We start from the raw sequence: 23,339 nt of genomic DNA, 5'->3' as shown, positions 1-23,339 counted from the left end.
GGCTTCAACAAAATTGCTCCTAAGAATGTTTTAAGACATGCAATGGCATGATATATACTTTCATTTTGATGTGAACTTTGACCTTCATTTTAATTTGATTTTGATTTTTTTATACCAGAAATATGACTGCAATGATAAAGCGAAATAATGCAGAACAACAGCAAACTATCTGTCTTGCACATCTCAAGGCTAAATTTGTTACCCAGAATTTAGGACAAAGTATCATTATGGTTCGTCTAAACACCCCTCTGGGTATGTGTGCTCCGTTTTTAATATTTCTGAAAACCAATTAACAAATAAAATCCTGGAACAACTTCCAAATTACTATCCAAATAAATTATCCAATATAGTGACCAAATAACTTATTTTATTCTGACTGCTTCTTCTGTTCATAACAAGAGAAGATTACATTCCAAATTATATTCCATTAGAGAATAATCCAAAGTATGTGGTTAATGTCTTTTAGATTAATTGGAGTGTGCACGCTTGTTAATTTTTAATAGCTGTATAATGCATTTGGATGTAAGATTGGATGTAAGTTTTACTGATGCCTGCTAGTACACAATGATATGTTATAGTGCAGTTAGCAGGTGCCACTGTCTTTTGTTTTCCATGGATTGTGTATGCAGATGGTGAGATCTCAACCCCGCCAAGCAGTAACGCGTGACATCTTTGACACAGTCAAATGCATCCTTAGAAAGGAAAAACGGGAAAGGAAGAGGAAAGCCGAGCCAGGGCACTCTCTGGATTTTAGCGGCTGTGAAAGGTCGTCTCTTTGACAGCCCGAGCGATTTTCGAGCTGGGAGCGGATGACCCCACGTGGGAGCATTCGTGGCGCCGGAGAAGCGCAGGCCCCACAGCAGGGCCGCGCAGGACCCCGGGCACTTCACAGCTCCGAACAGGAGAGAATGTGATCCGTCAGCGGCCTCGAAACTCCGAAACATCGGGTCATGTTGTTCCGGCTGGTCCTCAGCATCTGCCCCCGCCCCCTCTCAAAGTGCCCACTCTATTCAAAGGAGCAGAGAAGTGGAAACCCACATCATCATGAGCTCCTGCCAATGTTCCCGTGTATGTTTATAATAGCATCTCCTCCAACCGAATGCACTCCTCTAATGTTCAAAAATAATAAACACGACGCTGTTGTCTGCCTAAATGAGTTGTTCAGAACCTGTGGAGAAATTCTTAGTTGAGCAGAAAAATGTTTTGTTTCAGATGAGTGGTTAGCGAAAAGAAAAATTGCGGAAAGGTTGTTGCTTGCGCTTGTTGAACTGCAATGATGATATCTATCTGCATTTTACCTTTAAAATGTGGAAATAAGAGAATAAAAGCTCATCTTGTGCAGAGGACACGGGGTCAATTGCTTAGCATACATTAAAAAACACAGCCTGCTGAGCTCACACACATCTTCTACCAGATTTGTAATAATATTTCTCATTGCTGGAAAATCCATTCATGCTCCCATGTTTATTTTTAAAAATAGCTCATCATCCATAGTCCTTATGTTGTGGATGTTAGTTCTCTGTTAAGGGCATACATTAGTGGTCTGTGGGTCTAATTTCTCTCTTCTCGTTAATCCTCTTGGGAGTATGCAAACAAACAAATGCACACGCAATTCCAAGGCAAAGCCGCTTCTAGGCCTGGATTTTATTCTGACAAGTGGGCTTCAATTTGCAGTAATCAGATTATTTATAATAACATAATACATAAAGTATAATATAGTATAATATGTATAAGAAACACTTTTGCAGAGGTGAACTGGCAGCCAGTGGAGGTGGCTGGGATGCAGAAGGCCATGCTCTGGTGCTAATGTACCAGAGCATTTCTCCAACATTGTTGATTCCCCTCCATGTTCTCAATGTGACAGATCATATGTGTTCAATGCACTGAGCCAGACTGCTCTGTTGTAGACATTATCATTATTATTATTATTATTAGTAGTAGTAGTAGTAATAGTATTCAGTATTATGGGAAGTAAATGGCTATTTGTATGAACATGTAGTAATAATTGGGCTGAAGAATTGCCCAATGACAGTATTTGTACTATATACAGCCAGCAGAGTGGGAGGAAGTGTTTTATCAACCATTTTTGTTTCTTGGTTTATTTTTTTTGGCAGAAGGAGGACAGCATCCAATGGGTCAGTTCATTTCATATAACCTCCACATCAGATATTTTCAAACGTGATCCTGAGGACCCACTCTACGGTGGTCACAGTTGCAACCACTAAATAGAAAGGAGCTGTTAATTACACATTTGATGCGTAATTAAGGGTTATGTAACCTCATAAGGTCACATTATGTCTTAAATAGCTATTCACGCCATGAAGAATAAATATTCAACATTCACTTTAATTTCCTGTAATGTGCTGTATGACAAATGGTTCATTTAGAAAGAGATTAGATTTGTGAATGTATTCAATTATAAACTGATAGGTGAAATCTTTTGGGTCCTAATTGCTGAAAATGCAGTTAACTAGTCACTGAAACGAAACTATTTGTGAAAAATGAGAGAGGTCAATGACAGACCAAATGGCAATGAGCCACCCTGCATTATGTTGGAATAAATGAAAATACATGATTATGTTAGAACTTTCACATGCTTTCAACAACTTTAATTGATCACGTTTTGGCTGTGAAGAAATCCAGCATCCGCAGACGGTCTCCAGGACTGAGTTTGAAACTCTCTGCTCTACATTATCACTCGCCTTGCCCAAGCTGCGGGGAATTAAAAAAGAAACATTTTATAGTTTTGGCTCTCAGTCTATTGCACTCATAAACTCATCAGACTTTGATTTCACATTGGAATTATATTTCAAGGCAGACATGTTACTCTCAGGCTTACGTTTTGAAATTGTCTTTGCCTTAATCCACAAATCAATGTGTCTGACACATAGAAATAACACCATAACCTGGATTTACGGTGTCAATTTTCAGACATCCTCAATCATGAGCAAAACCTAATAACAACATCATTGCACGGTGTCCGTTCCACCTGAAAGACATGCGCAGCTCAATGTGCTCACGAAATGAAACCAAATATAATACATTCACAATGGCGTCATACCTATGTGATGTGTGTGTATATAGTCCTGGTTTATGCGGACAAAAAAGTGACTTTGCATTGGTGCTACCATTTCTTATGTTCATGAGTCCTAACAGTTTTTTTTACTGTTCTTGTACTGCAACAATGGATATGTAGTTTTGTTAGGGGGGGGGGGGGGGGGGTTTACCTTCCTTCAGATTTAAACTGTTAGACTGTGTAGCTATTCATACTATAGCTGTTAGTTTGACTGATTTCAAGACAACAGTATAATTACAATGATGGATAATTGGGTAACATTTTACAATAAGGTTCATAAATTAGCATGAACTAATGTAGTTGTTTACTAACTACGACTGAGAAGTAAATCTGTACTGTTCTGTTAATGTATTTGTACATCATCAATTCATGTTGACAACTACATTAGGTAATGTCAATTCATATTGGAATGAAAAAATCTGTTAATGTATTGGTTAATAGTTAACTAATAATAAGTTCAGCCTATGGTTTGCTAATGTATAAATATCATGTCACAAATAAGTTAGTTAGTTGTTAACCAATGCATTAACTAATGAAGAGTTAATTTCATGCTTAATTAATGTATTTGCTTATCATTGATTCATGTTAACAACTACATTAGTTAATGCCAATTCATGAACATTATTGTGAAGTTATTGTGACTGTTAATTGTTTTATTTCCCTGAGTTTTGAAATCGTAGGGGCGACCAGGATTTTAAGAGGCCTGGTGGGAATGGGACAGTACTGTATAAAGCAATGATTAATTACGGTCAGTCTGGCGCAAAAAGGATTTCGCTTCTTTTGGGAAATGAGATTGTTGTTACTGCGCCACATCTAAAAACTTTTTTCTTTTCTTTTTTTTTGTCCCCCCCTTCCTTCTTAAGAGATACTCTGCGGTCACATAAACGAAGTTACATAACAATATCCTCCCACTCAAATTACATCCGGTGATGAAACGCCACAGACATTTTCCAAACAAGATGCGATAATATGCCTTTTCGAGCATTGTTTAGATAAATTACAACGATGACAGGAAACAGCTTCTCTTATTAGACCATTTAAATGTATAGGACACCCCGGGTTTCCATTGGCTCCCTGCGCAGTCGTGAATAACTCCATCAAAACGCTTCCCTCGGGGACGCTGAGACGTGCCACCGCTGAGAATGGGCTCTGGAGTTCCATTGTTAAACTAATGAACAGACAAGGACAAGATTAAAACATTTCAAACATCATTTGGCCCTCAAAGCGCACAAACAGGGACTCCCGCGGAGCCCACTTAACACCATGGGATCACCGGCGGGATCCCTCTCTCTCCTAGGTGAGGCGCTTAATCAGAGACACATACACTCAGTGAGCACTTTATTAGCTATTTATTAGACGTATTTTTTTTAGACTTATTAAATCTTCTGCTGCTGTAGCCTATCCACTTAGAGCTTTGACGCGTTGTGTGTTCAGAGATGGTCTCCTGCATACCACTGTTGAAATAGAGACTGTTATGCGTGAATATCCCAGGAGATCAGCAGTTCCTGATATACTCAAACCACCCTGTTTGGCACCATCAATCGGTCTAAGTCATTTGTATCACATTTCTTCCCCATTCTGACAATTATTCTGAAAAACAGCTGAACCTCTTGACCATGTCTGCATGTTTTTATGAATTTAGTCGCCGCCACCTGATTGGCTGATTAAATATTTGCATTAACAAGCTGGTGTACAGGTCCCCCTAATAAAATGCTCGCTGAGTGGACTTGTGTGCCTCATTTCCTTCTATGTATGTATGAATAAATAAATAAATAAATAAATAAATAAATAAAGGGTAGAAAGTCTGCATTATCTGCACTCTTGGAAAAAAGGGTTCTGAAAGGATTATTTGGCTTGATTACATAGGGGAACCCTTTTTAGTTCTTTACGGAACCCTCTGTCATAGGTGAGGTGTGAAAATTCATGTTGCCTGGCAAGAATAATTTCACTATATGGAGTTCTTCAATGGAATCACACGGTTACTATAGGAACCATTTGTTGTTGTTTGTTTATACTTTAAGTCAGTAGAGATGGTCAATTACATCACAAGCACATTTTCATTAGCCGGGAAGATGATGAAGAAAATGCTTTAGAAATGCTATTAATGCTCTAGCTAAACCATACAGATGAAAACAGGCATAGGTTTGACTTTATTACTGTAGTCTCTCTGCTTCCATCTCCATGTTGGTGTGTGCACAGGATATAGTATTTTTAGCTGCTGAAATATATAATTTCATATTCTTTCCATAGCTGTCAAATACATATCTGGCAGTTTCATTTCAGTGGAGAGGGATTTCCTTTTGGAGGAAGTACGCCTTGTGAGCAGTCAGGTGAATATGGTGACTATGGCACTCACTGTATTCTCCTCATTTATTTATTTATAGATTTGGCCTTAATACAACCATGGCTTTATTATAGTAATACCTAGCTGCCCAGACACAACTACTATAAATATGAGGCAATTCAGTGGTTCAATAGTAGACATGTACTCAGAGAGAAATGAGCTGGATATGTCATTACCTTCATGTTTGCAGCCATTTCAGTTCCTCTCTGCAAAAGTAAATGTGCTGCTCATGAGGGCAGCTGGGCTCCAGTAATTCAATTTGACATTTTCCAGAGGAGACAATAAGGCCTAATAATTGTTGTGCATTTGGGTGTGTTCTAATTGATTCCTATTGGAACTGCAAATCATATCACACCATATAAAGGGCTTAGAAAACAGGAACCTGCAGTGACAGGCATATGACAGCCTAATTTGAGACCACTTGGGTTCAGATTTGATAAAATATTAAAACTAAATAAAAAAATAAGCAGTATCCTTGAAAAGATGTTCATTGCACATACAATATGTATATGATATTATGTATATTAATACATCAAAAGCATATAAACTATTAAAACCAAATTATGTTCTGTATATACACAGATAACAAGACTTTAAAGCAGGATTCATGTAGTTTTCTGTATATCTGTATATCTGTGCTTTGTCAATAAGCATCAATATCCATTGCTCTGTCCTAATATGAGACAACACTTCAAAGATGTGTAGGTAAACTGTATGCGAAATGTTTAATTTCACAACAACATTGTGAAACTCTCTGTCTGCTGAATGTTTAGGTCCAAATAAATACCAGCAACTCATGGTGAGGTATATGATTTGTAGGTGACTGGGTAGTACATGACCCGAAAGGCAGAAAACATCTGTTCCTTTCGTTCAGATTTCCCCAAGGAATCTTTCCAATGGAATGCATGCGTTAACATTTTTGCCCTAAAAGAAGTCAGGTGACACAGTGAAGATGGCGACACCATGTGCCTACACCGCCACTTCCCTACTTCAATCTCTCAGCATCCTTTTTCATTTAAATATAGAGGTACTTACTTACTGAAAAGGATTTAGCTTTAACTATTCAAGGATTTAACTATTAAGATAATGGGAATGGACTGAACGTGCTAAAAACTTTCCCGAAAACATTCACGGATTTATCTCTGAATTAGTATTCATGAATTGGGAATATATGTGTGGGTATTTCCTGACCGACAGAGCACTGTCAGGGCCTACAGGCCAGCGAGCTCATGGCAGCGCCAACCCAGCGCAGTTCCCTCTTTTTCACAACCCCTCTTGCTTATGCAAAAGCCAAGCATATAATTTATTCATAGCTCAGCACTTAGCAACTCTAATCCTCTGCTGATACTCTTAGGTGCACATAATTGTATAATACTGTTAAGGTGGGATTTCCAGGCATTCCGATTATAGTCCAGTGTTTGGGGGAGGAAGAAAATAAGGAGAGCAGGAAATCAGGCACAAGCTCGGCGAGAAGGGTCAGAATTACAGCGCCGGACGGAGCCCAAGCTCCCTGGCGCTTTTTCCAGTCCGTTCTCGCTGTCCCTGGCTCTAATGGAAGCTGACAGAATGTAAATGAGGTTTTAAGGGATCTGGCCAAGGTGATAATTTTTCTCATTTAGTCGTCAGATGAGCTCGCAAAGCTCCCAGCTGCCAGGCTTCAGTGGGATTCTGCGGAAAAATTTAAAACAAATTTATGAAGTTGAGACTTTTTTTTTTTTCAACCTAACTATTGTTGTTTTTGTTCTCGTGTTGAAAAAAACCTTGCAGATTTTTAGAGTGAAAAAAAAAAGAAAGCTCCTGGCAATGTGTAGTGGTGATCTACGCTGGTCTCTGTTAGCTGGCCTGTCTCTGGTCTGGCTCCGCACCAAGAACTCTTCCCCCGCACAGAGCGCCCATGTAACAGCAAAGGAGCCATGAAACTACCCTAAACGGAGGATCATTACCCATAGTTGTTTATGCAAAGGCCCGCTCGGTTCTTTTTGTGGGCACTTGCGGTCAGCGTCTTTTGCAGCTGAGCGCAGGAAGGTTTGAGATCTAAATTAAAGTTTGGAGAGAGGGTTTCCCTGATCAAGACATTGGTAACATTTTAATGAAGACTCAGTTTATAAACTAAGCTTTAAGTGTTTGCCAAATGTGGCTTCCATTGAGAGAGATGGATGAGGTCACTGTTTGTTGGACTGCCCAAGGACTGCATTAGTTGTGATGCCAAGCATTCTATCACAGTGAGCATACTCACTTCACCAAAGCCTTTCAAGATCCCCTCAGCAGACAGAAGTTAATACAAAACTGTCCCAATATTTCTCCTTCTCATTGTTTTCATTAGAGGTTAGATTTTTCAGGGGATTTGAATTTCATTGAATGAACACACGGATTTTCTGTGTACCTGTTCTCTTGCCTTTTTTCAGTACCAGATTAAAGTAATCATGTTTCCAGTCTGTGAGTTGTATTTATTAAATTAGCTATTTGAAGCAAGACAATATTATTATACTAGTACACCTGCTTTTATTCCATTATTTTAATGGCTATTCTGGTTCAAGGAATACTTTCTATTAATTTCACACATTTCTTTCAATGGATTTTATTATGTGTACAATGTATTCTCTTCCAAACAGGAGCATTGACTTAGGGTAATTAAAAGAGTCATAAAAAAGAGACTTGGGTAACCCTTTATTTTACAGCCTGTTAATTACCTAGTATTTACTGGGTAAATACAGCTACTTGTGTAATTATAGGTAACTTTAGATTTTCATAGACAAGTACTGTGAAAGTCAGGAAGTACCATGAAACAAACTGAAGTACTATGAAAATACATCTCAGTCAAATTCATAGTACTTACCTCTGACATAAAAAGCTACCTAATAATTACACATAAGTAGCTGGTATTTTCCCAGTAAATACTAGGTAATTAACAAGTGGACCAGAGGCTGATCTGTGGAGGAGTAGTTAATTCAATTAACTGTTTTAGCTAAAGACAAAAGAAAAAGCACACCACTTTTTCATGTGTTTTTATACTGTATATAAGAATATAAATACAAATTTTATCCCAACCTTTTTATACGTAGTCATGGTGAGGTTTTTTGGGAAATATTTAAAATAAGTTATTTTGACATGTTAAAAGTAAAAAACCCAAAGTAGGTTGGCAGGCCTAATGTAGGTATGTTTAAAATGGACAGTGGAGTGTCCATGGTGTGTGTGGTAAGAGGCAGTTTTGCTGGGGCTCTGCTGCTCTTTTGGTGGTCACAGTGGCTGCACACCTTTGGCACAGCATGTCCTCTGTGTCGCACACTGCTGCCTGACCCAAAGTGCTCCCTTAATGAGTGGCAGTAATGTATGCAGGCCGTTAGCGGGGCTTAATGGGCCTTGAAGCCCAGCTGACAGGCGCATGTCTCCACAGGGCCGAAGTGTGAGCAGGGGCTTCGCCTGCCAGGACCAGCCAGGAACGAGGGGGGGGCATGCAGGTCAGGGACTTGACAGACATGGTGGGCACAAGGACTGAACACGGGGGATAGGCATCGGGAGGGAGAACATGGATCTGTAACTCTGTTGCAGAGTTTGGCATCTTCAGGAGATAGCAGGTATCCTAAGGGAAGCAGGGGAAATGGAATTGAATAAAGAACCCCATTTTAATTCTGAATTACTCCCACGTTATTTTCGCCAAAGTTTGGAAGGTACCATTTTGGCACCCCTCGAGCATTATGGGAAGTATCCTTCTGCAACTGACTGGCAGCTGCCTCTTTTAAACGTGTCGCCTCTGGGATTTGGCACGCTTTGAAAAACACCATTACTGTCAAAACTTCAAAACTTTCCGAGCTGAGGCCGAGGAGGTTGTACTTCCCAAGCGCATATTTGTCATTTTCATAGGTTTGAAATGGTTTATTTATTTGGCAAGGTATGATCAAGGCTGTGCAAGAGCCTGTAGTGCCACTGAGAGAAAGAGGCCAATCTTTCTTCGTGATCCAGAAAGTGGTCTCCAGTGAGTAGAAATCTTCAGATCTTTTAACCATTCCCCTCACGTGCAACAGTAAAGATGATTAAAAACACTGTCAACAGAAATAACGATATACAAATTACGGTGTTTCTGTTTAAATGCCACGGTTTCAAAGCCCTTCTTCTGTATTAATGACTGTCAGCCTCTTAAGTCCTCTCAGCTTCATTTTTTTCCTGACCTTGACATATTATTGGAATTCCAAAAAAACATTAAAAATCCCAGAGTTTTACAGGGCTTGAAAATATCGGCAACGGTTGTACTAGCCCCACTCCGGAAGGCAGCTGGGGGAGCCATATTACATATTGATCTCCTTCAAATCATAGCAGGCTGAGTTAATTAGATTTATATCATAAACAAAGACTTACAATATGAAATTCGTATCAACAGCCAAATGTTATCCATCAAACTAAATAATAATATTGTGCACTATTGATGTAGTATTGCTGTTGCCTGGACTCATCCGTGCATTAAAGCACACAGACTCTCAGTGTTTACTGCTGAAGGCAGTGCAGGGAGGGCTCACTGCTTTCCTCTGCTCTGGAGGACTTCAATGACAGAGGAAGGAAGAATAAGTCAACAGAACACTGTCTGTTTCTCAGGCCTAAAGCGTGGGACCCTGAAAGAAGTGTGAATATATTCTACTATTCCTGATTTACTTCATAGATGCATGGAATTCACAATAAAAAAATGTTACGTTCTTTTACACACATGCATTTTTGTAGGAATATGAAATGTTATAGCTACTGAAAATCCAAGTGCGCAGAAAAACACTAACATTTATAGTATTTATGCACAATTCGACTTCGGGAAAAGCTGAATAACAACAAACTTCAGGCAGATGTCACTCAAAACATATTTCCTGTCCAATAAAGACATATGCACTCCGCGTATAGGAGATTCTCATGCATACATGAAAACACTCACGTGTGTGCCAGGTATGGATATTAATCAATTAGCATATGACCCACTTATCTCCCCTTGGTACATAAAACTGGACTAATTTTGGCCTTTTTTTCTCCACCTTAATGTACCATAGCTCCAGGAAGCACCACACTGTATTTTTATAATCAAATTAAATATGTAGAAGCAGGACTCCTAACAGGTTTACCTCAAGGGCACAGCAGACTATTGAAATTCAATCAGGTGGAAATTAAATATTCCAGCCCTCTTGCTAATCAGCTATTAGACAAGCTCTGCACACTGAAATGTTTTTTTACCCTCTTTCCTCGTTCAGTTTTCTGTAGCTTCTAGGAGGCAAACAGCAACCTGGCTTTATTTATTTACACTGGGTGTTGGACACTGGCGGAGGCCATTGCCGGTCAGGACAGTGAAGTGGCAGGAGGATGTGATGTGTAATGGCAGAGGCTGGAGGAGTGGGGGAAAAGACTCAAGGCCATCAGCAGACACCTGTCTCTGTACTCTGGTCCTCCGCCGCAGTCTAAAATGGAGTGGAGAGAAACACGGGGGTCCGGTCCCCAGGGCCCCGCACTCTTTCCTCAGATGCACTCCTCGGTGTCCCATCAGGGTTAGTCTGTGGACCGCCACGGTCGCGTCCTGACCACAACCCACCAGAGATGTGCCGCTGATCGCAATCGCCCCAAAATGCTCCACCAGGGTGACGAATTCAGCCAGTGTGGTCTGGGCCTGTGATATCAGCCACTGTGAAAAGCTCAGCAGTGATACTGCAGGTGTTATCTGTCTGCTCCTTGACTTATAGCAAGTGCTTATCCCTCATCACCCCACACTGTGTGCCCTGTAGCCAGACCAGCACTAGCTTATGAACATGTATATACCCTGGTCCTATGTATTACTGTACATTCATCTACCATTGGATGCTCACAACTTTAGCCAATAAAACATGTGTGGGAGGTCCAGAGATTGCTGTCCTGTTTCTGTTGGCCTCCCACAGGATCAGTTGTCCAATAACCACACTCCTAACATACAGTACAGTCTACCAAATTAAAAGTATTTTCACTCTTAAACAGCTATCTTTGGTTGCCATTAGGGGACAGTGAAATATTTAGAATTCTTTTATTTTATTTCCAGACAGACACAAACCCATTGGTCCATTTCTGTAGATATTGGCTAATTAGCCTATTTAATAATAATTCCAGGTAAAGTTCCTGTTGGGCTATGCCAGCCAATGACAACTGGAATCAAATGTATATGTATCATTCTCAACTGTATCAATAAAAATCACCTTGGTTCCTTTCATGTATGTATGTAAGTGTGTGTGTGTCATTGTTTGTATGTGTGTATGTATGTATGTACAGTATATACCATGTATTTTTACCTCACTGTTTAGACTGTAGTGGATGTGCATACTACATACTGCATACTGCATTACACATTGGCTGACTAACTCAAAATACTGGAAGAAACACTCTTTCCATCATGAAAGGAACCAATTTTTCTCCACGTACATTACAGGTCTTACCACACAGAAAAATGAATAAAATCAAAAAACTCTAGAAAAACGTGATGAGTCTCTAAGCCTTTTAGAGTCGTGCATGTTTTTAACGCTTACTTTTGTTTTCAACATTAAATTTGAGTGACTGATATTTCTTGCATGTACTGTATTTATTTGTATACTTTTTAGTATAAAATATTTTCTTAATGATTCTAAGATTTTTCCAAGACATTTCTGCCTTCAAGTAACATTAATCTGAGGTCAGCACTGTGCACCAAACACACCCATTCATGCTTACATTCATCCACTCACATACGCACACACACACACATACAAACACACACACACAAAGAAACTCATAGAGATACCAGTCAGAATGGAACGGATTTCCACACTACCACTATACAGAACAATGGCAAACAACTCCATGGTCCAGATGCTAAAGAGGTATAAAAAGTCTAGTTGTTTTTCCTCTTTCTTTTTAATATATAGCCAATGTTGGTCATGTTTTGTGATCGAAACAATATCAATGGATAGAAAAGAGACCGGCCAATCACGGGCCAATGAAAGAGTGGGACAGACCAGCAAGATGAGCACAGAGTTCTTCTTGTATCCACTGTTTATGACTGCCATTGTTACCACATTATTTGTGTTAAATAAGGTTTTCTACAAAGATACAACATATAAAACTGTTAAATATATAACTTTAGGCTCTTCAAAATACATTTAATGATTTTTTTTCTTCCCCAAACTGATACGACTCATTGTTTAATTCCTTTCTGGTGATGAATGGTTTGCTTTTACTGTAACCAACCATGCTTATTGCAAATTGTCCAAATATAGCTACTGGAAAATGAAAATCTGATTATATATATATAATATTATATACATAACATTATATATATAATCAGGTTCAAATACCAAAGTGAGTTAAGTCCAAGAAAAATGTCAGCAAAGTATTAAAGGTCCTTTGATATTTCAGATTAAACAGGTCACTTATTTTTGTCCACAAACCTTTTGCTCCATTCAGCAGCAGTCGTGTGTGTGTACAGTGTGTGAGCGTGTGTGTGCATATGTTTACATGTGTTTTTGTGTGTGTTTTTGCCAGCTGTCCACTGCAGTCCAGCTGAATTTGTAAGGTTCCCAGAATGCCGTCTGTTTTCAACTTGGTCCATCCTGTCCGCCTAAATTGTAGTTTTTCTTTGGTCTGTAAAAATATCGAGAAAGCGCCAAATATTAAGTTCAGCAGTTGCCATATACACAAGACGGGCATAGCGAGGTCCCTTTCCCTGCGGTCTCGTGCTGTGAATGAACTGCTGGTCCTGTCCATGGCGAGCCAGTACCCCACAGTCCTCCGGGCGTGGGGGGGTTGGGTCAGTTCGGGGGAGAGTACTCCACCAGCAGAATAAGAGTGGGAACAGCGTGAGGCAGCAGCCATCGCAGTGCGCTACATCCCGCTGACGAGAGCCGGCAGTTCGACGCGGCACTAGGGGGCGCTGTCCGTGTATGACGCAGACGGATGGACAGACAGACGGATGGACGTGTGGAGCGAGTGGCGGGCGGTAGGCGATCCGCTGCGGCACAGACAGGAGATGGACGACCGTCACTGCGTCCGGACTGCACCTCACCGCGGGAGTCTCCGTGGCGACGGTTGTCAGGACACCTGGGAATTGATAAGAACATTACATTACAGGACAACATTATTGGACCAGCAAATCGATACCAGCACTCGACATCTTGCAATTCATACTAATCTTTCATAATTGGCCCTTTGCATGTACAAGCATGCTTCTGGTAAATTCATCAACCAATAACATTTTGTAGAGTAAACAATTTTGTAAATTGCTGCCATGAAATCTCAGTTTGTATAACTAAGCCAGAATTGACTTTGAAATATATGAAATCACACAGGCACACACACACACACACACAAGTGCTTAAAGGAAAGATGGAGATGTTATTTTTTATGCATTACTTGGATATGCAATTAAACATCCCAAAAATATGTTTTGGTTCAAAAATGTTTATAAATTGTATTAATGGTTTTACAGGGAGTTTTTAGAGAGCTTCGGTGTAAATAATAAATCAATAACTAAATAAAATAAAAATAAGAAATAGAATACAGCAGTTAATTCTCTGCTATTCTAATCAAAAACTACAGCTGGTTTATTCGATCGATGGTGGGCCAGGTTCTAGGCTTACTGTACAACATGCACTTCTAAATCTGCAATCATGCACTGCAGGTACTTGACACAATGATCTACATGCCACTGTAATTTTTGACTGGAATTCTGCTTTTAAGATATAGCAATTCTCCGCTGAACTGCCTGACTGAAATTGAAATATTGTAATGCTGATATACCAACCAAACAAAAGGCCAACAACCTCAACAGAGGGCCTGGACTGACTGTTCAATCATTTACCTTAAATTGAAGACCTGACTATATTTGCGCAAACTCCTCTCTGTTAAATGTCCATTTTTTCACTAATTTAAAAGCACTGAAGCTTTCCCAGATTGTGACACCTTCATTTCTCCAAAATGAACTATTCGTAACTACTCTGGGTGCACATTACTGGCAAGAGTCAACTGTGATTGAACACAAGCAGATATGAAGAGAGACAGGGACCCTGATTTGATAGAATAATACAATGGCTTCAGCAGGAATGTCTCTAGCTGACCCAGGTCTGCAGAGGTTAAGGACCATGACAGTGTTTCTCATATACAGATACAGCTCTTAAATGCACGCAGAGGCGTTAGGTAGCCCGGCACGCTGCTTTTTCATGTCCGTTACTGAGCGTGGCAGTGGGAGCGACACTGCCCTCTAGTGATTCCGCAGTAATTATATTTGAATTAGCACAAAATAATGAAAAAAATGACAATACTTAGCGAGATGTCTCACTCTGATCTCCCAGGAATTAAAATGCAAATGAAGTGAGGACGTCCTGAGGCAGCCGGAGCTGGCAGCCGCTCTTCTCTTTCTCCCACTCCTCCATCTCCCCCTCTTTCCTCCGGAGAGGATGTTTGTGCTTCCTGCATCTATTCACCCAGTCCAACTGATTCTTTCAGATCAGTGAATCAAAATAATTTTACTACCTTCCTTAAAGAAGTCAATCAATCAATCAATCAATCAAGTAATTACTTCATTATTATTTGTGGTCTCACCAAAAAGCAGCAGGACATGATTTTTAATGACCATAATAAAGGGCCTTATTTCATTTTTCTTATCAGAGAAAGTAGCTGTTCCTGTCCTCTGGAACATATCTCAGAGATGGTAATGCCCCTGATTGATGACATAAAAGGCAGGTGCAATAATCTGTTCCACATAAAAAAACCCAGAGAAACTCTCTGACCCTCCTGCAATCTGGGGGACAGGGCTGTTATTAAGCCCTCTGCTGTCCTGGGCAGGCCCAGATGGAGCGCCATCTTGTACCGCTATCATTTCAGCTCCCACAGTAATGTCATCAGGGCAGAATGCGACATCCCTGGGAATTCTGGGATTCGGTGTAGCGTGTGTTCACGGACGAGGTACAGAGGCTCATGGGATTGATAACTCTGAAAGGGGCAGAGGTGTGACTAAACATCCTCTTAAAGCTTGGTTTATTTTTACCTCACACGCGAACTTGCTATAGGGTCACAGAAAAACAATATAATAGTAGAGTTCAAGGAGATTTTGCGGAGGTAACTTTTACAGATAGTGTAAACACTATGACAGCCTCAAATGGGTCCATAGGGCTCAAAATGCTATCTTGAGTGCAGGAGTTGGCATCACATCACTTTCTGGGCTCTGCAGCTTATGAATTTCCATCACTAACTATTCTCCTAAACATTGTAGGCGTTTAATTAACTTTGGTCTGTAGTTGTTGAAATAATACTTTCAGTCGTATATGACTAGACCCAGGTGAAAACAATTAAATTCACAAAATGCTTTGATCAGTCCATGTATGCTAATGTACTAAAACATAACAGCAAAGGTGGGATGCATAATTTGAAACATAAAATGTATGTGATGTGAATACTGACAGAAATGATTACTCTCCCAAATGGACAGAGACGTTTACAGCGGTGAACATCAGCAGAATTCATTGGGCACTCCAAATAGCATAAAATACAGGAGTAAAATAATACTATCAAATCTAACTGAAAAAGAATACAAGCAAATACAGTAACCATCAAAAAGAGGTTGCTCAAAGGGTGAATAACCTTGTTGCTTAGAAGAAATGAAAAATAGCTTTTCAAAAGAATGAATAATCCAAAGAATAGCATTTCACCCAAATACAAATCATCTAAACAAAATGGTTGACTTCTCCCCGGTTTGATTGAACAGAGGGAATGGATAATGGGGTAACAGAAGAAATGCATGTATTGTGCTTATTCTGTATGGAGTCTGGCTGGCTTTTCGCTGTAAACAAGTTTATTTTACAGCACACTCCATCTGAGTGCATGAACAGATTTAACGAATATCAACAGGCCACAGTAAGCCAGTGAATCATCCTTAGTATGCGTGAATCTTTGGATGTGTTAGTCAGAAGTTCATTGAAAAGACATTTAATGGATAAGCTGTCATTTTAAAATAATGGTTGGAGACTTTTGAAGAAAAGTAACACATTTGATTTTTGCATAATGCCATCAGATTCAAGGTCAGATTCCAGTGCTAGACTATTTTACTTGCAATCATTGCTGGAGTTACTGTATGCTGCTGTTAATTCACTCAAAAGCAATCCGAAAATAAATCCTATATATTAGATTATGCGATAAAGGAGATTATGCAATAGTGTAAACAGTCAACATAGTAATGCAGATAGTGAACACAAATATGCATTTCTGGGTTAATAAAATGATGGTAATGAGTAATATTGAATGAACATCATACAAAACCGGTTGTTTTCTGCTGTAACTGCATACCTATGAAATCACAACTGCCACTGCTTTGGCACCATGTGGATTTACACTTGTTGTGTCAGGTAAGAGTACTGAAAACTGTCATAATTTTGAGAAGAAGGATTGAAGTTTTGATTAATTTCCTATTTCATAATCAATTCCCTTGTTATTCACTTGTTAGTTACTTTACCCAAAGAACAATTTTGGTGAAGAATTTCAATTCCTTTTGCTTCATTAATTAAAATAATTTGTATTTTTGAATGAAACAGTCCAAGTGTTCAGCCAGTTGAATATTCTGTTAATGCAAGATTACATCTAATTCCTAGTCTCAGATAGATATTCATCAATATTCATTCACATTCATTTTCTATTCCATCTTCTGAGCATGAAATCAAACTATTGGTCACGCTAATCCAGTCATATAAGTCAACAACTCATTCCTGATCTAAGAACTCTATTTAAGTGTATGAGGGTGAGATAAATTGAATCAAACTGGATTGGAACGACACAAAGTATGTTCCTATAGCAGGGAGTAATTATAATTTATGAAAAGTAACCACAAAAAACATGACTTTTGCAAAGATTAGTGCATTCGGTCCAACATTTGACGGCGTGACATTTGCTTTGCAGGTTTGATGTGTCAACAGTTTCTCCTCGGTGTATATGTGTGAGCTCAGTGTGGTTCCTTCCCAAATACACTGAGGGTGCCAGGCACAAAGCTGACACAATTAAACAGGAACGAAATGGACGCCGCTCCCTAGTAAGGCTGTGTGGTGCGTACAATAGGGGATCCAGCACTAAAGGCACTGAGGAACGAACCGTGCTGAATATCCATCTGTTTATTAGTTGGCTTGGTTTCCTTCCGCGATTCTATTCCAACAGACATCTCTCCTGACAACCCCCTGTTGTAGTGCAGTTTCCCCTGAATCCTGACATTTCCTTTCTCTTTCAAATGTAGCATGAAGCATTATTCTTTTTTAACAATTTTTTTTTTTAAGCACCAGTCTACAAAATCTTTCAAGAATTTCAGGAGGTTTTCCTGGCTTTGTCCTAGTCAGACAAGAGACCAGCAACAAAGTATTGAGCAATTAATACAGTATAAACTATCTTGAGTAGGGACCAAATATTTATATATTTCTTTCAAATTTAAAACACTGATAATGCAAACAAATAGAGCACTTAATTTATTATTATATAATACTCCAATTAATGTTGTTGTAGGCAACATTAAACTGAAACATGCAAAAAATGTCACACTTCCCGAATACAAAAGGGTGACAACCAACAGAAACAGACTTAAAAATGTAAAAGAACAACCAGAATGTGAATGTGAGTTTCCAAATTCAGTAAATAATGTCCTAGTTATTTTCTTCCCTAATTATGAGAGTACAGTAGATGATATGTAATTCTGGACTGCCTGGTATGAAATGCATAATGATCTCAATTAGGTTAATGAAAAGGGAAAAGCATGTTCATCAGGCCAAATGCCATTTCAGTTTTATCCGCTGAAAAAAAAAACAGCTCAAGCTAGGGTTTAAAACAGCTGGTAGCTGGTTGACCATTTCAGACCAGCTCCTAGCTCGACATGGTTTGACCAGCTACCCGCTCAGAAGCTACCAACACTTGCTGGTTGACCAGTTCAGACCAGCTCCCAGCTTGACATGGTTTGACCAACACAAGCTATGTTTTTGCCAGCTACCAGCTAAGACAAGCTACCAGCACTAACTGGTTGATCAGCTCATACTAGACCATTTTATAACCAGCTTGGTCATGCTGGTTGACCAGCTCATACCCAGCTAGAGGAGCTTATGGCCAGCTTGACCAGCTCAATCTTTAAGCTTGGTCAGCTGGATTTTAGAGCGGGGATTTCTTCCTTTTTTTTAAATCATTATACTGTACCATAGATCTGCACCTAAAACAGAAGTCCATTGGTGAAGCATGCAGGGTGAAGCTGATGTGAAAGAGTCAGAGTTATTTAGTACCTTGCTGTGTCGTTAAGGCCCGCTGTGGTTTTGCAGTTTGTTGTTTAGTTCGTGTCTGTTCTTGACGAGTGGTTGGGTTTCGCTCTCTGTCAGGTTTGCTAGTCTCTCCGCCATGTTTGTGTGTATTTGAATGGGTACTCCGGCACTTCAGAGAGCCTGAAATCACAGGGATTTTTTTTTCTTTCGCACGTTGATGACCATGTCCTCAGTATGGAGTGAAGCAACATGAACACTGACAGGACAGCATGGCAGTGAGGAAAAAAAAACAGACCTTTACATTTCCTGACAGTTAAAAACAAAACAAAACAGTTACCATCACAGGAAACATATTAAAACCTTGTTTACATTTGGTAGACAAGGTTTTAATATAATTCCAATTGTAAAAGAAGCACATTAAATTGATAAATAATGTGATTGGGGGCAACGGTAAAACATTTTTGTGTCACATTTTTTGTCTGAAGGGCAAACAACAAGTTGCTCCGGGAATAAATAGCTATGGAGAAACAAGGTTGGCCTGGCCTTGAAAAGATATCTCCAGAAAGCCTATCTACCTGACTTGACCTCTCTTCCCCCCTGACCTCAGCAGCAACAGAGTCAGCTCACTCACAAGGCAGAATGTGATATCAGGGAGCGACTTGATGCAACAGATAAATGTGCCACCCCCACCCTTGAAAACAACAATAAAAAAAAATGCAATTCAGATGCAACTACAATATTGCACACTGCAGTCTGAATCAATCAGCACTTTCATGGAAGTGTAATGTAACTGCCATCATGAAACGCAAACCCAATGAGCATTCTGCCATATAAACACCCCCTCCCGCCACACCCCCACCACACAAAACGCCTTGTGTGTTTTTAATGTGAGTCCCAGTTGTTGTTTTCAGTGCGGAATGGGGCGTTTTTATGGACTCTTTCAGACACACGGTTAACCCTGGCTCTCCTGGGGATTGTGAAGTAACAGGGTGAGAAACGCAGCACAGTCAGCTCTGAGTTTGTTTGCATGGAGGAGCAGCTGTCCTCTCTTTGGTGATGGTGTTATACCCTTGTCTGGATGTGCCCCGCGGTGCCGACTGGCCCAATGGGATCAATTAGGGAGGCGGTGTCAGAACCAGCGCCAGCATCGCCCCACCACCCGCGATCTGCAGCTCTGCTTGCTCTCTGCTCAGGCATCCTCACACCTCCAATCAAACCAGCTTTTTTACAGACTGCACGCACACACACACACACACACAGACACAAACGCACATAGACACACACACACATGCACATAGACACACACACACACGCACGCACACACATACGCATGCACCCACATACACACATGCATGCACATAGACACACACACATGCATACACACACATACGCATGCACCGACATACACACATACACACACGCACGCATGCACATAGACACACAAACACACACACACACATACGTATGCACCCACATACACACACACGCACCCACCCACACACACAAAGACACACAAACGCATGCATGCGCACACATACAAACACACATGCACACACACACGCACAGAAACACATACACATACACACACCTGCCCACACATACACACAGGCACACATACATGCATGCACATATGTGCACCCACTCACACACACACACATAAGCACGCATGCACCCACATAGACACAAACATAAACACACGCATGAGCACACACACAAGCACGCACACACACACACACATATGGATGCACACACACACGCACAAAACACACACACCTGCTCACACATACACACACACACACCAAAAGCCCACACAAATAAAAATAAGTACACAGGAACAACATATTGATTAGTCTTCCTATCCCCACCATGGCAGATATTGCTTCTGAAGTATGTGACAGGGTAACACCAAGGCCATGGCTTAGGGAGAGACATTTCTGTGCAAACAGGAAGACCATTTTCAAGATTCAGCACTAGCCTGAGAGAATGAGAATCAGACATGAATGGGACACCTGACATGGCAATCCCATCAGAACCCCTCCGCCTCTCCCAACCCATGTATCCAGTGCTGTGAAACATTACTGTGTACAGCAATCATCGATTCCCCCTCTCACCACACACAAACAGCTTCTTTAATTAAACACCCAATCACTTTGTGAGCAATATGACATAATCTGGCAATGAAGTGCCTAGAATGTATACTGTACAAGTTATAATCAAGGTGCTTTAATAATAAATGGAAATCCATTTGATTTCTTGATTAATGAATCAATGGAACACCACCTGAGAGCATTCATATGGGGCATCAAAACACTGTTACAGTAGATAGATGGACGATGTATGAAAGTTTTCGATAATTGGGAAAATTGTGACCCGGATGTGACTGACAGGTTGTGCATGAATATTGCAGTGTCCAGTAGATCCAAGATTTTGGTCAACCACGATGCAGAAATGATTTGAGGCATTTTCATAGCTCCATTGCACACACACACACACACACACACACACACACACACACAAACACACTCACACAGTGGCTTGCAAAAGACTATTGCGTGGTGTTCACAATCTGCTGCTTGAAGCAAAACCATGACAATATTGAATAAGATCTGAAGCACCACAATGTGAAAAAATTGGTCTTCATAATAAAAGGATCTATTACATTACAGAAAATTTTATTTACAGTTTTATTTTTTGCAAGCCACTATATAGAGGCAGATACTCCATCTGTGGCAACTCTATCATTTTATGTATTAAAGTTAGAGAAGATCAGCACACCTTTCTCTTGCCTCAATGTGACTGTACATATAGCCACAGATAACACCTGCAATCATCAGTTAAACTGCCTCATCCTTCAGTCACAGATATCATCCTCACATCGCATACAGTAGATCACATCGTCCAATAATCACAACTCGCACACTTCTTTTAGAATGACAAGACAAATATACTGCTTTACATTAATGAAGGCTACTGTCAGAAAGAGTGATGTTTCCCTTTCCTTTTTCTCGGGCAATTGCAAAGTGCCCTGAAATAGTCGGCATATTAAACTGTCAGAAATATCGGCACAAGTCCCAAGATAATTTCAGAATTCTACAGGCCGTCGTTTTATTGAACTTTCTGGTAATCTTCGGCTGCTCCAAGCAACGGCACGCAAAGGGAGATACAGCATTTTCCGTTGTTTAATCTACCAATAAAGCAGCGGTGGGCACGATAAAATACCAAACATCCGCCGCTTGTGGGAAAACAAAGCAATAAGCAATTACAGAGAAATACGGTTTCAGGGATGACTTCTTTAACAAAATAATGTTATCGTCGTGGGACATCGGAGGTGATTGTCAAACCGTACAGCGCACGTAACGACACAATGCTATACTGCTGCCGGCTGGAAATGAAGTGTTTTCAAATTGTATCAAATGAGCTTTTACTGTGGCTCTCCAGTCAAGTGGATACCAGAGCCGTCGAATGATGAGGAAAATACACTGTACAGTGTATCATTTTCTATTTACACGAGCTATAGGTAAAGCAGCCAGCAAACGCTGGAGAGCTATTCGGCACAGCTGCTTTAATCCCGCGGGGAAACAGCCTTATCCACTTGGAATTTTGATGTGAGTAATATTCATCTTGAAGCAATGAGAAGAATCAATCTGAAGTTAATGAAATACAGTAGGGTGCAAAAATGTGGGCACCCCTGGTTTATATGTCTGTTACAAAGAATCTGCATCTGATCAAATGCAAACCTGAAATCTTTATATTTTCATTTTTCACTGCTTATAATAAAAAAAATTTAAAGGAAAAGGGCCCTATGCAAAAGTTTGGATTATTGTTTGTGACTTTTTACAAAGATAATTACTAAGCCCCAGACTGATTTACTCGATAGGGCTTCAATGAGTCAGGTGAGTATAATTTCTACTCTGAAGTAACTGAAGTAACCCCATGCCTTCTAAAGTATCCAACTGCAGTGGCTGTTCTGTCTGGTGTTAACAACCATGTCCTCTAAACAGTTGTCCAAGTATTTCAGAATAAAGATGGTTCAATTTCACCAAGAAGGAGAACGCTACTAAAACTCTCAATGTTTCAAACTACCTACATGGCAGAATTGCTCTAGGAGTACCTCCAGGAAAGAGAGATGAAGGTTTTGGAATGGCCACCACAGTCCCCAGACTTGAATATTTTTGAAAATCTGTGGAGAGATCTTAAACATGCCATCGATGCAAGCAGGCCAAAGAATATTTCTGAGCTAGAGGTGTCCTGCCAGGAAGAATGGGGAAAATTTTCGCTTCGAATTGAAAGAATCTTCGCTCGCTACAGGAAGTGTTTACAAAGTGACAGGGTTCCCAAACTTTTGTACAGGGCCTTTTTAAATGTTTTATTATTTTGAAGCTGTAAAATTTTTTTATTAAAAGTAATGTTGCTTTAAAATTTTATGAAATGTGTCATGTTTAACATTGTACCGTTTAGAGCTCAGGTTCAGTTCTTTCACTAAGATATTAATTGTAAAAAGCTTTTTGACCAAGGATGCTTTTTGACACACTAATGTACCTTTATGAGCCTCCCTGTGGGCAGGCAAAGATTGGCTTTACTTGTGACATTCTTTTTATCATTGCAAGATTGTTTCCATGGAAACAACTGCCAAAAAAAGACTAACCATGTACTGTACACAATGTACACTCAGTGAACACTATTA

At 40.0% G+C, this 23,339-nt stretch overlaps 1 protein-coding gene across 3 annotated transcripts in view; it reads right to left on the bottom strand.

Annotated features, from left to right (window-relative positions):
• Window positions 1–11,425: 11,425 nt before the first annotated feature.
• The window catches only part of tafa5a (TAFA chemokine like family member 5a), a 100,544-nt gene continuing 88,630 nt past the window's right edge, over window positions 11,426–23,339 (bottom strand). For 2 of the 3 annotated variants that reach the window (XR_009709400.1, XR_009709401.1), the window contains exons 4-5: window positions 18,680–18,835; window positions 11,426–13,481 (exon numbers count right to left, since the gene is read on the bottom strand). Coding sequence is in view for 1 of the 3 variants with exons in the window: in XM_061252548.1 (XP_061108532.1) it covers window positions 13,473–13,481 (9 nt within the window). In the remaining 2 variants the exon portion in view is untranslated. The remainder of the gene's footprint in view (window positions 13,482–18,679; window positions 18,836–23,339) is intronic. The other variant, XM_061252548.1, reaches the window with a different exon arrangement.

This window comes from Conger conger, chromosome 8, assembly GCF_963514075.1.
Source record: "Conger conger chromosome 8, fConCon1.1, whole genome shotgun sequence".
In the NCBI taxonomy this organism is placed as follows: Eukaryota; Metazoa; Chordata; class Actinopteri; order Anguilliformes; family Congridae; genus Conger; species Conger conger.
The sequence above is the reverse complement of the archived record's forward strand: the minus strand, read 5'-3'. Positions and strand labels throughout refer to the sequence as shown.